This window comes from Dipteris shenzhenensis, chromosome 7, assembly GCF_047967505.1.
Source record: "Dipteris shenzhenensis isolate YYH24624 ecotype China chromosome 7, Dip_SZ_1.0, whole genome shotgun sequence".
Classification (NCBI taxonomy): Eukaryota; Viridiplantae; Streptophyta; class Polypodiopsida; order Gleicheniales; family Dipteridaceae; genus Dipteris; species Dipteris shenzhenensis.
This window is the reverse complement of record NC_141602.1, coordinates 43,936,231-43,951,425: the sequence shown is the minus strand read 5'-3', so window position 1 is coordinate 43,951,425 and position 15,195 is coordinate 43,936,231. Positions and strand designations below refer to the sequence as shown.

The window sequence follows — 15,195 nt, the reverse complement described above, 5'->3', positions numbered from 1 at the left end:
CTATATGATTAGTGCCATCAGCTATCATCAAACCTTATAATTGGGCTCCACTTCCATGTGAGACTTTAGCGCAGAATACAAAACTGAAAGCTGTTTTTCAAGTGGCACTACAATACATTGCTGCTTCACCTGTTGAAAGCATCAACTGCAATATTAGAAAATGCTGTCCACAAAAGTTTGAGGCACAAAACAAGAACCCCTTTAGCACACAAATCCAAGTGTGAAGACGATACAATCAGTCAACAATATACATAAGACGAAAATACAGAATAACAGATTGAGAATATTGTAATGCGAAGGCAAGAATGGAGATATTGAAGGAAGACACATCCCAACATAACTTCGCTAGAACAAGAGAGGGACACATACACACACACACAGTCTTTACAAAAAGGTATAAAAAAGAACCAAAAAACAAGAAAAATAGCAAAGGATTTAAGCCAACCTTAGAATGAGTGTCCTCACTATTCTTTCCAACAGTATCAATGAACTTATGGTCTGCCTTCAAAGCAAACTTTGCCATACTATGCACCTGCAACACATCAAAGAAATCAAGCCAGGGTACATCAAAACAGCTAGTACCAAAAAAATATGATCTGCATTCACTATATAGCAGACCTCTTCTGGAATGGTGGCAGAAAATAAGAGAGTCTGCCGCTGTGAAGGTAGTGCAGCCATAATTTTACGCAGACTCTCTCTAAAACCCATGTCTAACATGTGGTCTGCCTCATCCAGCACAAACAATCCTACACTTCTCAGTTGCGACCTTAACTCGGGTGTTCTTTGTATGTGATCCACCAGTCTTCCAGGAGTACCTACAAGAATCTGCAACAACACTCAACAAATTTATCCATGACCTTCTGCATCAGCAACAACAAGATGAACCCCACAAAGAAAGATTGTACATAAAAATCAGAAACACACTAGCTAAACATTCGTCAGTTCATAGCATTTCAGCACAAGGTTATCAATGAACCAGGAGAACAAAAGACAGAAAATGTACCCAAAAAGCTATGAACGAGAGGAGACAAGCAGGGGGCAGGGGGAGAGAGAGAAAGAGAGAGAGAGAGAGAGAGAGAGAGAGAGAGAGAGTAATGACAACAGGTTAGGTTGTTAGAATAGTTCAGTATTAGTCTCGTGTTATTGTGCACAGGTTAGTGTCTGGATTGAGTTAGTAAATAAGGTATGGGGACCTAACTTAAGACCCCACTTGTATAAAGTTCATTTCTTTTATTATTGGATGTACATATGTATGTCTACAAGCAATCCTGTTGTGTGGTCTACACTGTCATCTCTCATTCCGTTATTATCACATGGTATTGTTGAAAATCAGAGAGAGAGTAATGACAACATGTTAGGTTGTTAGAATAGTTCAGTATTAGTCTCGTGTTATTGTGCATAGGTTAGTGTCTGGATTGAGTTAGTAAATAAGGTATGGGGACCTAACTTAAGACCCACTTGTATAAAGTTCATTTCTTTTATTATTGGATGTACATATGTATGTCTACAAGCAATCCTGTTGTGTGGTCTACAATGTCATCTCTCATTCCGTTATTATCACATGGTATTGTTGGAAATCACAGAAAATGCTACCATATGGCAGCTACCATAATCAAGAACTCGCCGCATAGATGCCACGTGTTTACACCACACTCCACAGGCTGCCCTGCTCTGAGACCATGTTGGAAATCACCACAAATGCTACCATGTGGCTGCAGTGATTTCCAAGAGGTATCAAATAAATCTAATGAACCTAAAAACATGCCCAAACTCATCCTCTAAAAACACAACACCTAGTGCAGTTTCAATATCATGATAGTCACAAGGTTCAAAACCATAAAACTCCATCGTGTATAGCATAAACTAGCTACTATGCATCCCCACATACATGGTATTAGAGCTTATTCTATCATCCTCCTCTCTATAGCCATTGAGATTAAGTAGGCCTTTTGAAAGTCTACAAAACAAGCGTAACTTTTTGATACCTCGATTTTGCCTCTTGATGATGGCCCACAAAGTGAAAGGTGATATAGAGTAGAGTGTTATCTCTCTAACCTAGCCTGTCCCAAAGCCCGCTACCTCTACACCTCCGTAAAAGTGCTAATCCTCTCGAGTACAGACCCGTAGATCTTGGCCATTGTGTAGCCAATCATGTGCGGTAGTAGCTTCCAATATGCATAGGGTTCCTTGCTTTGTGTATCAATACAATGGTGGTGGTGCTCCATGCGGGGATGAAGCCATGGCATACGTCATTGAGCTAAGATCAAGGCCAAGACCTCTTGCCCTTGTAAGAAGTGCTCAACCAGTAGTCCATCATTGTCCTAGGCTCTTCTATTATGGAGTCAACGTAGTGCAGCTAACACATTCCATGCAATACACAAGATGGATATGGTGGGTGTGGGCCGAGGACATATCCAGTGGAACCTAACCTAGACTATCATATAGCAGCGTGGGATGTGTGTGCCAAATCACCGACTCTAAGATGGACTTCCCCTTGAACAGAAGCCCCATGCAATGGTGGAATCCCCTCCCCAAAAAGAGAGGATCAGCTCATCTAGCCTATGTGAGAGAAAAGACGCATCTTATAGCCATAAGGTGGTCTAAGATCATTGTGTCCCACACGTCGTCAAATGTCCCAAAGCCTACTCATGTATGAAGTGGGATCTCACCAAACCACAAGTTCTAGGGGATCTTCCTAGCTAGAGGGTGTGACGTAGATCAAGACATGCATTATTTTAGTTTTTATTTTTTATTTACTTTTATTTTTTATTTTTATTTTTTTTTTGGGGGGGGGAGAGAGAGAGAGAGAGAGAGAGCTACTTTGGAAGCGAAGCTATGAATATCTCTCATCACAATCCAAAACCATAACTAGGAATGACAACAGCAAAACAGTGACAGCTAATGTGATCATCTCTATCATATTTCTATTTCCAACTTTATAAACACACGGTCCTAAGCTCCCCAAACAGCTTCAAATCCCTCAATAACAAAATATAACCAATACACTCAGCAAGTAATATCTCCCGAGTCCCTAAGGAGGAAAAGACCAGTAAAAGAATAATACAATAAAGTCATCCGTCTTTTTAGAACAACAAAACACAAAGACATAAACTCCTAAGATATGTTTATTAAACTCGCCTGCACATACCTGGCAAGGATTTCTGCTTAGCTGCATCTGTTCGGTCCGAATTGGATTGCCTCCATATACAACTTGTGCCCCAAGGTTCTTATGGTATGTCAGCAGAGTTTTGGCTTCCACAGCAGCTTGCTGTGCTAACTCTCGTGTAGGGCATACAATAAGAACATTTACTGGATTTCGAGACTCCGCTCTGGATGCCTTCAAGATCGCTTCTATAGCTGGCAGCTACAAAAGAAATCAGGGTAAGCAAATCTTGTTCCCCTGGAAAACAATTGTGCACAAAAACCTACTAACGATAATTCAGTTATACATTCTCACCAGAAAAGCGATAGTTTTCCCAGTGCCAGTCCTTGCTTTGGCCAGTATATCTTGGCCTACAATTAAATCCAGGATTGACCCATCGTTAGTCCTGTTGAATTTGTAACACAGATTGAAGAAAAAAATCACATACCGCACCACTCCAAAGGATTTTCCAGCATCCCCATATTCAACGCAAAACCATGTACCTCTATAGTTAGCAAAAGACAGACTAGGGAACCCTGCTTTATCCACAAATGTCCCACAATTAATCTAGCAAACTCAGCCTAGGTAAATCCACGTTTCATATTAAATGTCTTGGAATTTTCATCCAACTCAAGAAACTTTGAAGTTAGGTGAAAAAAAGCACTGAGAGAAGAACTATAGTACCTGACAGTATCACAGGAAAAGTAGCCTCCTGGACTTCAGTCATTCTTTCGTATTTCAGTACAGAATGCAATGCCTTGATTGAAAGCGGAGATATCTTGAACTGGTCAAACCTGCACATTCACAAAGACCGGAAAATCATATTACTCGAGCGTCACAGATATTGGGATTAGAGCTACATGAATCAGACATGAAAAGCATTTTACAAAACACCATGCAGCTACAGGACCCACTTATCTGAAAAAGCGTCATCACATCATTCACTAGAAGTGTCTTCCACACAAAAGAGAACCTGTCAACTATAAGACTTCCCCTTACAAAATAGATGATTGCTGGTGCTGAATGTCAAATCACCACAACACTCAACCCCCGTAATTCCCCAATTAAACAATCATTCTGCCCCACTGAAAGGACAATTTGAACAGGCTGTTCACTCAGCTTAAACAAAAGTTATGTGAACAAACACATGGATACAAAAGCAAAAAATAAAATAGCATACTAGACACCTTGAAATTGAAATGAGAGAATGCATTCCTACAACTCGCTACAGAAAAGGATCATCCAATAAGGTGAAAGAAGAAACAGCTGTTCCCAACTAAATTCAGCACAAGGGCCAAAGCAAAGGACCCACGTATGAGGATTCATATATTCATGAGAAGCTAAATTCAGCAACAATCCTACAAAGGACCTACATATCAGGATTCATATGTTCATGACAAGCTTTACGATTTCAAATGGTTTGGCCCATCATCTCTAGACAAAGAGCGAGATGATTAAGCTCCCTATCATCTCCAAACTTTCATGCAAAGCCTGTACTTAAAAAGCTGCATCTCATTCAGCCAGCTTTGTCAATGTCCACAATAACTCCCTTTGAACCTGTTAAGCTGGGCCCTTCATAATAGGACAAGCCAATGCTTCTTAGATAAGTAGAAACAGGCTCAAATTAAATGGCAAAGCAGTCTTATGATTTAATTGACTAATGGAGAAAGCCATCGGAAATCCAACGATGACTCTTTTTAACAGACGCACCAGAACCAACCCTCACCAACCCTTGTAAAAATATCTTCTCTCTTCAGTCCAATGTTCCAACACTATTTCACTGCACTGAAGTAGTAGGGAAGTTACTACATGAGTCCTCAACCACTAAACCTCTCCTTCTAGCGGGTGTCCGTAATGAGGCTGCCGTATCCCAACAGGATGTCGCATTTGAGTTGTCTGGATTAACAAGGATTGGCACCCAATGAAGTATGTATGCTACCCAAGTCGCTATCCATCAAACTCCTTCAATGCCCGTTTAAACCAGTACCCTCACGAGGTTCCATAGTCACAATGAAACGCGTTTCATTGGTAACGAAACGTTTCGAAACTTGTAACACATTTCGAAACGTTTCATTACCAATGAAACGTGGAGTACCTTTACTTGTACTAACCTAAATCAAAGAGATAAATATTTCAGTAAACTTTAGTTAAAAGTTTGAAATTTAAACTTCGTAATCTAGATTTAGTCTCTATATTACTAATTTTGAAAGTTCATAGCTCAGTCTCTAGATTTAAATTCTCTCTAGTCTTTTGTAAAAACTAGTTAGTAACAACTTACAGGCTAGAGTACTTACAAAATCATTGGGCATTATAGGCATTGTATGAAGGCATTTTGTGATTTTTAAGCTTAGTTTCCATAGTTTCAGCATACTATTTGTATGCAGGGCATAAAATTTGCATTTTTTAAGACCCAAATATACAAACTGAATTTTTGAAACTCCCCCTATTTTTTGAAACGTTTCAAAACGTTTTGAAACGTTTCACGTTTCTAAGTATTGAAACGTTTCTTTGAACTATGCGAGGTTCAAAAAGGTCTCCCAAAGAAAGAGCAACAAAAAAGAACAATCAAACATCCTTCCTAGGTTTCTTCACACCACCACCCTCTACGACTAAGAGCATGTAGGTAGCCTCACCATAAGGGTACTCTGCCACTTGGACACGATCATTTTACCAAGATAAGATCCAACAAAATATTAAGTCATTCTTGCACCCTCCACATTGATCACAAGAGAGCATCTTTTGAGAGTTGACTAGCCCAAATTTAGCATTCTATTGGACAAGACTAGTGCTCCAACTCTTGCTTGAAGCAAACTCCATTGCCAAGGTAATTAGTTGACACTTAGAGCTTAAACTCCTTAAGCCAAAGGTTGGTCCTATGCACCCAAGTAAGCCTTACATTTCACTTTTTGAAGAGCATAAGTAGCAACTACATCCGCAACGTTTCATACTTGATTAGACTATTGTCATTAAACCCGCACTCTATTCAAAAATCGGAGGTATGTTAAGCTCTCTGTGTAGCCCATTCAACTAAATGTATGCAGAGAGCTCAAAAATCGGAGGTATGTCAAGCTCTTTGCATACATTTAATCAATATTGATTCCAAGCATGATAAACAGAGTCTTTGTGGTCCTTAATGACTCTAAACACACTCTAGAACTTATACTAGGCCCAAAAGTATACATATTATATGGTGGGTACTATTGTAGACCTTATAACTTCCTTTAGTCAAGAATCACGACACAAAGCATTCGCTATCAATTTCTTCGAGACCGAGGAAAAATATACACAAGCATCAAGATCATTGAATTAAAACGCATGAGTGACCCCATGCATCCTTGCCTTGCACCTCTCTATGAGGTTTGCGTCAAAAATGATGTCTCCACTCCACCTGCAATTGTATGCTCACGTATAACACTCTTGGAAGGCCCCATGTCCCACCCACTACTTCGACCACACTCAAGTGGAGAAAAAGTTCATTTAATAAGATCAATATAGGTCAAAAGCATGGGTTTTTTCATTCTCCCAGTTTTCTTATAGTCTCCACACATGTGACTATTTCAAAAAGAGTAGCATCACTCCCCTATCATTTCTTAGTCTATTCTTAAATCAAGTTTAGTACAAGTAATATCTCTATTTTATTTGAAAACCTATTCTCCTCACTACAAGCAGAACAAAAGTTCCTTTCATAAGATCGGTATTGGTCACAAGCATGGGTTTTTTAATTCTCCCCGTCTCCACATGTGACTATTTCAGAAAGAGTAGCATCACTCCCCTATCATTTCTCAATCTATTCTTGAATCAAGTTTAGTATTAGTAATCTCTTTGTTTTATTTGAAAAACTATCTCCTCACTACAAGTTGAGACATAGGAACCTTTAGGCATACTTGTATTAGATAGAATATACAATAATTCTTCATAAATGAAGTCTTCTTTTTTTTATATGAAGGCGACCAATGATGTCCTCTAACCTCTGAAGTGTTCGAACATACAATAATTCTTCATAAATGAAGTCTTCTTTTTTTTATATGAAGGCAACCAATGATATGCTCTAACCTCTGAAGTGTTCGTGAAGTATGACTCTAAAATATTCAAAAGAAAGACCTATGACAAGCAATGTTTAGTTTGGCTCTTGAGAGGCCTAGTAATAATGGTTTGCAACAATGTCACGAGTATATCCAATTCTACATAAAGGGTTCCATGATAAATAATGATCAACTACCCACCCATAGCTTAACCCACTCGAGATCTTGAACATCCGCTGAGGAGAACAAGTGCCTTACATATATTCACTAAGAAAGGCATTCATTGGATGTATAGTCCTTCAAGCTTGTTGTTGGCCACTGCTTAGAGATTCTCTAGGCAATGGGCTGGGTTTTTTGAAACTAGGCTAGGTGATAACTAATTCTTTAATCTTAGTGTTCTTCCACGATCAATGCCTCGCAACTGACTCATTTGTATGATTGTTTTCTTCAAGCATTGATAGAAACTTCTTTTCTCTAGAAGAGAGAGAGAGAAAGAAAAGAAATAAATAAATATTAACATCCGCGGGCGGCCTCAAGAGCCTATGAGAAAGTACAACAAATGGAAAGAAACTCATACAAGCCTCAAAGAGCTGAAGCAAAGGGCGCGCTAGGGTCCTTGCTAAGTGCTATGCTATGCTAAGCTATATGGATCAAAATCTTTTTTTTTTAACAAGAGCTGAAAAGCTAAGAAGCTACGTCACTATGTGTCGCCGCATCTTGATCAAATAGAGCCCAAAGTAGATCTGGTCATGGAAGTGGATCAATCAAAAGAGTGGACCAAAGCCATACCGCTCCTAAAAGAGGTAGCGATAACGTCCATAGTAGGCGAGGCAAACACATAAGAAATGCTCCTCTGTCTCAACTGTCTCTAGTGTGCATAACCTCCAAAGCCGTTACTCTCTACATATGTGCATGCATCTCTCCCTATCTCCATCCCCAATTGATGTAACAAGACCCGCATCTGTCCAATGGCAATCCTCAATGCATGTGAGACTCCTCTATCTCAAGGTATTCGGGTCTAATGTTGAGTCCATCCTTCAATACTCTCACGAAATGATCATGATAGAACTAGATCTCAGTAGCAAGCTCTTGTTCCTCCCCAAGCCCGAGATGTATAGAGTTGCAGGAAAACAAACTGTATGATATGTTTAATCTCATCTCAAGTGATTATGTTTAATCTCATCTCAAGTGATTGACTCGCGCTATTCATCCATGCTATACTCAAAGGGAGGGAGGGAGCCAGTCCGTCTGGCTACCGTGACTGGCAAGCCATGTGGATACACGTGCATATCATGTATCAGCCCAGCTTCCTAGTAATCGTATGGATGACTCTAGTGCTAGCCTCGGTAGGTTCTAGTGAGATAAGGCCCATACTCTATGGAGTAATATCAATGTTTGAAAAATAGCATCAATCTAAAGAGGTGTCTAGGTAAATTGTGTTGTACGATATGATGTGGGACGGAGGGCTTAATACGGATCATCCTAGAACCCATAATCACTTGTAACTACTCAAATCTCTTCCACACTGTCGCCGAAAGGTCACTCCCCCAGAAAGATACTACATACATGGCAGTGAACCTCACTAGAGTGTCAAAAAGCCAAACCTTTGTCAACGGGTCCTAAAAGTACACTTGAAAGCACAGCCTCTCTAGTCGCGCCAAAGGTTCTTGTTCACGAGTGAGTCATGCTCATCCGCATAACCATCTTGAAAACTGGCCCTGTGAAGACTACCCCCAAGTACGTGTAGGATTGCACTATCTTCACTGCTCATCTCAATAACGTCAATGTACTACAAGACATGAGGTGTTGAAGATCATTAGCTTCGTTTCAGAGAGACAGAGAGAGAGAGAGAGAGAGAGAGAGAGTTTATTAAAGTCTTAGAGTCCAATGGATCTATGAGACTATGAGAAACCTGATACAACAAGCTGAAAGGATGCAGCTACTAAACGAGCATCAACACCCATGCTACATACTACATAGTCATAAGACCATCAAAACAGGGTCATAACATAACATCAAGGTGACCATCCCCATTACCACTATCATCATGTGTCATCAAAATACAAACCAAAATCCGGTTCAATATCACAGATGAAGGTCATAACATAACATCAAGGTGACCCTCCCCATCACGACTATCATCATGTGTCATCAAAGTACAACACAAAATCCGGTTCAGTAACACAGATGCAGGAGCCTCCCCCTCAAGGAAGAAGATCATGGTGTACCCAGCAATCAATGGGACAATGGTAGTATAAAGTCAATGATAGAGTATTGTCGACTATCTGTGGGCACTGGCTGGTGTGGTCTCTTGGCAGTGACTCTACATCAAACTAGGGCTATGGTGACCCCTATCGATCCGGCCCAACCCTGAACATGGATGAGATGTGTCCAAGTGTGATCTGTGTGTCTGTTCTTTATCGAATATGTCGTGCCGCTAGCTCTTTTGCCGGAGGCCCACAAAGGAATAACCTGTGCAGTCCGGCTGAAAAAACTCTGTGAGCATACTCTTGAGAATAGTCTGGCAGTGTGCCCCATTGCCATATCCTTTACTTAGTTTCCACTAGAGTCCCACTTTCAAGAAATGTTATTATGCCCTATTTTGGGGGCAAGCAACTAGGGAGGGAATCCATTGAAGCAACATGTAAAAGTCATATGAACGTAAGAGAGTCTAGCAACGCAAAGCCACAATGGAAAGCTCCATCATCACTTATGAAATAAGCCATCACCACCAGACTCTTGCAAGCTCTGAGGACTAAGTATCAAAAGAAAATTACAAAATCTTCAAAGACCGTTGCTTGGAATACCAACAAAGGACATGCAAACTAGAGCTAGTTTCAAGATAGGGAAGACAATTGCTTCCGTCTGAAAGCTGTAATGCAGGGAAAGTGGACTAATTAAGCCATCCCTATAATCTCTAATGGGCTTGGCACATATGGGGCAAAGGTGGCTGCAAATTGCATCACATAGCTCAATAAATCCTCCTAATTACAAAAAAGCCCCAAGGAAATCATAAATTCATTAACTAGTTGAAAGGGGACGAAGGGAGATGTCGAAAGGCAAGGGGAGGAGGGATAAGGAGAAGAGTCAGGAGGAGACATTGACGAGGCAATCCTTTTCCCCCTATTTGAGTAAAATGTGCCTTGTTTTATGAGGGTAATCATTTATATCGTCCCTTTTATTCAATTTTTTTAAACATCTCTATGTAGCATAGTGATAGGACCCCTTGAGAGGTAGAAGGAGTCTTGAGTTCAAATCCCTTCTTTGCATAAAATTTTGAACCATTGCTTTGTCATTAGCTTCTTCTACTTCTGGACCATTGCTTTGTGATAGGACCCCTTGAGAGGTAGAAGAAGTCTTGAGTTCAAATCCCTTCTTCGCATAAAATTTTGAACCATTGCTTTGTGGTTTGCTTCCTCTACTTCTTGTCAAATTAATTTGTCAATTGAAAAATAAAGGGCTCTTCAATTACCTATCTCCTTAGGTTAAGTTACATGTATGGAATAATTAGTTAAGATCAAAGGTCCAATGGAAATCATAGATAAGCAAACTAATGGACTGATTAGGAAATGTTCCATATAGGTGTGACTTCAACGTTCTCAATAACAAACACTAAAAAGAGCTTTTAAGGCTAGTGCATTCTCAAAATAACTTTCAGACCATGTGAACACTACTACATCTTGACAAACTCAAGGAAGCAACTAGAGATAGTAAGTAAGCTAGCGCACAAAGAGGGAGAGAGGGACAAAAAGAGAAACATACACCAACCCAAACGCATGAGAGAGAGAGAGAGCATCCTGCCTCGAAATTGGTTCCAGCAGGTGCATTTTTCACTATCAGAAGTTATGATTTCCCTAAAATTTTGGGGCTTTTGATTTTTTCCATCTAATCTGACCTACTCTATTCCATCTATACCTAATCTGAACATCTGGTTGGGAATTAGTATACCTTTGTAAGACTAGAATAAGTCCAATCATACAAATTTAGATTTTTTGTTGTTCTAAAGATCAAAAATCTACAGAGAATATAAAAGAGAAAATGAAAGAGAATAAAAAAAAGAGGTAAACAAAAACTTTTATGAAAAACAAAAGGAAGACATACTTAGCAAGCAAAGCAACACTTATGTCATCGTCAGTGCCCAAGCATAAGCAGCTATACTGGGTTTCTGAAGACCCGCGGAGTCTCTTGGGCAAACCCAGTGCTTACTAAAATACGTCAAATAAACAAAAGAGAATGAAAACAAGAAATAAAGAAGAAATGAAGCAGGTGACTAAGCAAAAATAAACAAGCAAGTCAAGAAACAAAATCTCTCAAAAAACTAGAAACTCTCTCTCTGGTTGGGAATTAAGTCTAGGAATTTAAGGAGCAAATGTTTCAGACATTTGTTATCTTCTATTGCTAGAGATAAACTTGTTTGTGAATGGTATCAACTATCTCAGCAAGGCTCTGTGAGGAACTAAATAAAAAATTATCCAATGTTTGTCCATGATATTGACGAAAGAAGTTGGCTACTTAAATTCATTTACGGACTCCATCCCAGCATAGCTGCTGATGTGACAGCCCTCAATCCTAGCACTCTTAAAGAAGCAATGAGGTTGGCAGAACTCTACGAGCCTAAGTATAGCTTGAAGGAGAAAGGATTGGGCATTGATCACATGCACAGCAAACCCATTAACAAGAGTAGCCCTCCAATGGTTTCTAAGCAAGAGGAATCTCTCTCTCTCTCTCTCTCTCTCTCTCTCTCACACACACACACACACAAGCAATGTGTGAGTTCCATGCTACATGAGTGGATTTCCATACCATGAGGTTAAGTATTTAGCCAGGCAAGCTTGCAAGGTACTTGCAATGAATCTATACATGCATGCCAAAGACTATCCCAAAGAAACTACCATGTTCTGAGAGTACAACAAATTATTCACCCAATGCTAGCACAAAACTTTAGCAAAAAGATACTACTTCAATCAATCTCAGTAAAACTTGAGGATGTAAGGAGCACAAGTAAACAGTGAAATAGCATAAGAAAAATTACAGCACCACGATATGCTTCTTTGAAATAAAGATAAATAGATCGGCGTTAAGAATAGCTGATGAGAGAGGCTTAGCAGTACCGTGTCTGTGTTAGATGTGAAGGGCTGGAATCGTCATCTTCAGGTCCTTCAGAATCAGGCTCGGAATCAGGTTCTGAATCATATTCTTTGGAGATTGGTGTTTTTATTTGTCTCTTCAAAACGCTTCTTCTGTCTCTCAGACTCTCTAATTCAGACACTGAAGAAGCTTCCTTACGAATTGCTTTCCTTGCAGGGGCTTCATACTCAAAATCATCATCGGACGTGTTCCCTTCATCCATGCTTGCTCGTCTACTCGCTCCAATGCGCGAACCTTGCGTAATCCCCAAAGATTTCATCTTCTCTTTCGGAGCACTCGCCCTTTTGACTCTTCGTGTACTCAAATCGTCATCCGAGTCGGATTCTTCGACAGTCGCCACTCGCCTCTTCCTTATTGCAACCGAACTTTTAGACTTGCTCTTCGACTCCTCTTTCTCCAGGGTATACTCATCGGTATCATCTGATTCATCATCACCCACGGCAGAGTGAAAGGCTCGAGCTTCACTGAAACCGTTTGACATACGGCCATGAAGCTTTTCCCCAGCTGGCGTCCAGCGGTTAACAGAATTATTAGAGAAGCGAGAAGACTCCCCACCAATTGCTCTGCTGTATCTCGGCTCTTTCGACATTTCGAAATCAGTTGGCGTCCCCTCGCTTCTTTCCCTCTGAGTATTCTCACGCTCAACAATTGTCGTGGTCGATTCAGCTGCTCTTCCCGAGTAGTATGTGCGCTGCTGTCTAATGCATGAAATTACGACCATCCGCTGCGCTTTACTGCGTGCAGTTCCGACGGCATAAACTCGCGGCCTGTCTTCCCCTTTCAGGTAATCGAGTGGGGCATCAACCGTGCGCTTTTTACCACCGGATGAAAGCAGCCTGCGGCTTCCAAGTCGAAAGAGAGTACCGGTCCGCAAGCGCTCCACCCTTAAAGAGCTTGTACTGGCAGAGCTAGGAGCAGCAAGTGCACGCCAGGAGAAGGCGGCAAACCTAGCGAAAATCTGATGAGACATTGTGGGATTAAGGTGAAGGAGCTACAACAAAATGCAATACAACAGCAAGATCATCGACTAGGGAACAAAATGCGGCTGTGCTGCGAAGGCAGGACCGTTCCAGTCCACTCTTCTCGTTGGGCCGACAGGAGAAAGTAAGGAGCTGCCGAGAAACAGCTCCTGATAAGCTGTTCAGAGGCGATTAAATTCCTTTCAGAAACTACCCGAAAGGAAGGCAACTCTTCTCGTTTGCAGAGCAAGCGCAGCTTCAGCCGCAGGGTGCCTCTCTGCAATGCACCGGCCTGTCGCGCAACCATGTCAAAACGAAAAGAATGCACAGCTATGATGCAACGCGCTACTACTCAAACTCTCCCGAGCCAGGAGGGGACTCGGCGCTGCTACCAAAAAGTTCAGGCAGCCATGCAAAAATCGCACTAACCTCAGGAGAGTTTGGTGGCGAGAAATTCCTGAAGAGCGATGAACGAAGAAAGGGAGAGAGATGAAAGGAAAAGCTTGCTGCTAAACGATATCGTGAAGAAAATATGGAAACTCGAAGAAATTGGCTATGGCGAAGTAGGGCTGAAGCTCCCTCTGTGCTCTGATGGTGTCTCAGAAACACACAAAATGAGAGAGATGACTGATTGTTGTTGAAAGGGTTTTAGAAGGGTTTTAGTAGCTGCCCTAATTTTCTTTCATTGATATTTTCTTTGAGCCTCTCTCTCTTCCCTCTTGCTTGGGTTTACACCAACCCCGTCGCGCCGCGGCGACGGCCACCGGAGTTCGTCGCACCACTCCGCCACCGCCACCGCTCACACTCCCTCCTGATGTCGTCTAGTTACGGTAGGCAGCCTAAGAGGAAGTTTTCCCTTTCTCTTCCCTTATGAAGCCACTTGTCATAATTATAGACTTTGATTTTAGTGAAGATCTAATGGTGTGAATCCTCTTTTATTGGAGGCACCCTCTTAGCTTTTTTACCACTTCATCTATTTGTAGTTCACGAGGTGCCAGACAAATAATGGCTCTATGCTTCCCTTAGCTTGGAAGATTGTTCGCTCTCGTCGTCACTAGCTTTTCCTGGACACAACTGCACATTCCTTGCCCCAGCTCTTTGAAGCTCGACGCCCCTTATTTTTTATAGTTTGACCATTCCTCATTACACGTACTTGTACAACCACCTCGATGACCTTAAAACCATGGAATGATGGAGAAGCCAACGACGGCATCAAACAAACAGACACAAGACAAAACTAATGCTTTTTCGGCTAGAAAAGCCAACGATCAGAGCTCCTTCAGCTTTGTGCAACTCGTAAAGAGGAGCGATCGTCTTCATCAACTGTCGTAGTGGCCATATGAACAATCGTTCTGTTGGTTGCTCACATATCACACCCAAAGACTTGGAAACTGTGTTGCAATTCCGGATCATCTACTACCAACACACTCATTGTTTCCGATATCAGGCTCTGGCTGCCCACCTGTGGATAGCCAAGGCCAAAAGCATGGATGGGTTGGCTAAATTAGAGGAGCTGCTGCCGCTGCAGGTCTAGATGAACACGAGGGAGAGGAAGTTCTTATGATCCCACGAGGCTGATGAGTTCCTGGAATTTTTGAGGATTCTGGAGGTAGACGGGGTGCAAAATGTATGGCGAAAAAACCTTATACGAGGTAGCAACTTACATATTGAGGGTGTTAGCGGGAATGTCAAGCTTTGAGTGCACAAACTTCACAAGGAAAGATAAATACAAGGTGCTAGCTGGAACCAATGGCACTGTTCCTATAAAGAGTACTAAGTAACGGGTCGATCGAAAATCATCATTCGCCATGAATCGACAGACGAAGCTCTTGATCCGGTTACAACCGTTGATGAGCTTAAAGTTGAAAGTTGTGACGCATTAAGAGTAATATCTCTTGATATAGAATATTTATGTATAAAGCCG

At 41.3% G+C, this 15,195-nt stretch overlaps 1 protein-coding gene across 1 annotated transcript in view; it reads right to left on the bottom strand.

The window, feature by feature from the left end:
• The window catches only part of LOC147900392 (DEAD-box ATP-dependent RNA helicase 26-like), a 30,141-nt gene extending 16,239 nt beyond the window's left edge, over positions 1–13,902 (bottom strand). Inside the window, exons 1-8 of the mRNA XM_087376713.1 lie at positions 13,701–13,902; positions 12,276–13,270; positions 3,827–3,936; positions 3,458–3,513; positions 3,149–3,364; positions 619–825; positions 446–532; positions 34–129 (exon numbers count right to left, since the gene is read on the bottom strand). Coding sequence (XP_087232839.1) covers positions 34–129; positions 446–532; positions 619–825; positions 3,149–3,364; positions 3,458–3,513; positions 3,827–3,936; positions 12,276–13,033 — 1,530 coding nt within the window. The 5' untranslated portion in view covers positions 13,034–13,270; positions 13,701–13,902. The remainder of the gene's footprint in view (positions 1–33; positions 130–445; positions 533–618; positions 826–3,148; positions 3,365–3,457; positions 3,514–3,826; positions 3,937–12,275; positions 13,271–13,700) is intronic.
• Between the last annotated feature and the right edge of the window lie 1,293 nt (positions 13,903–15,195).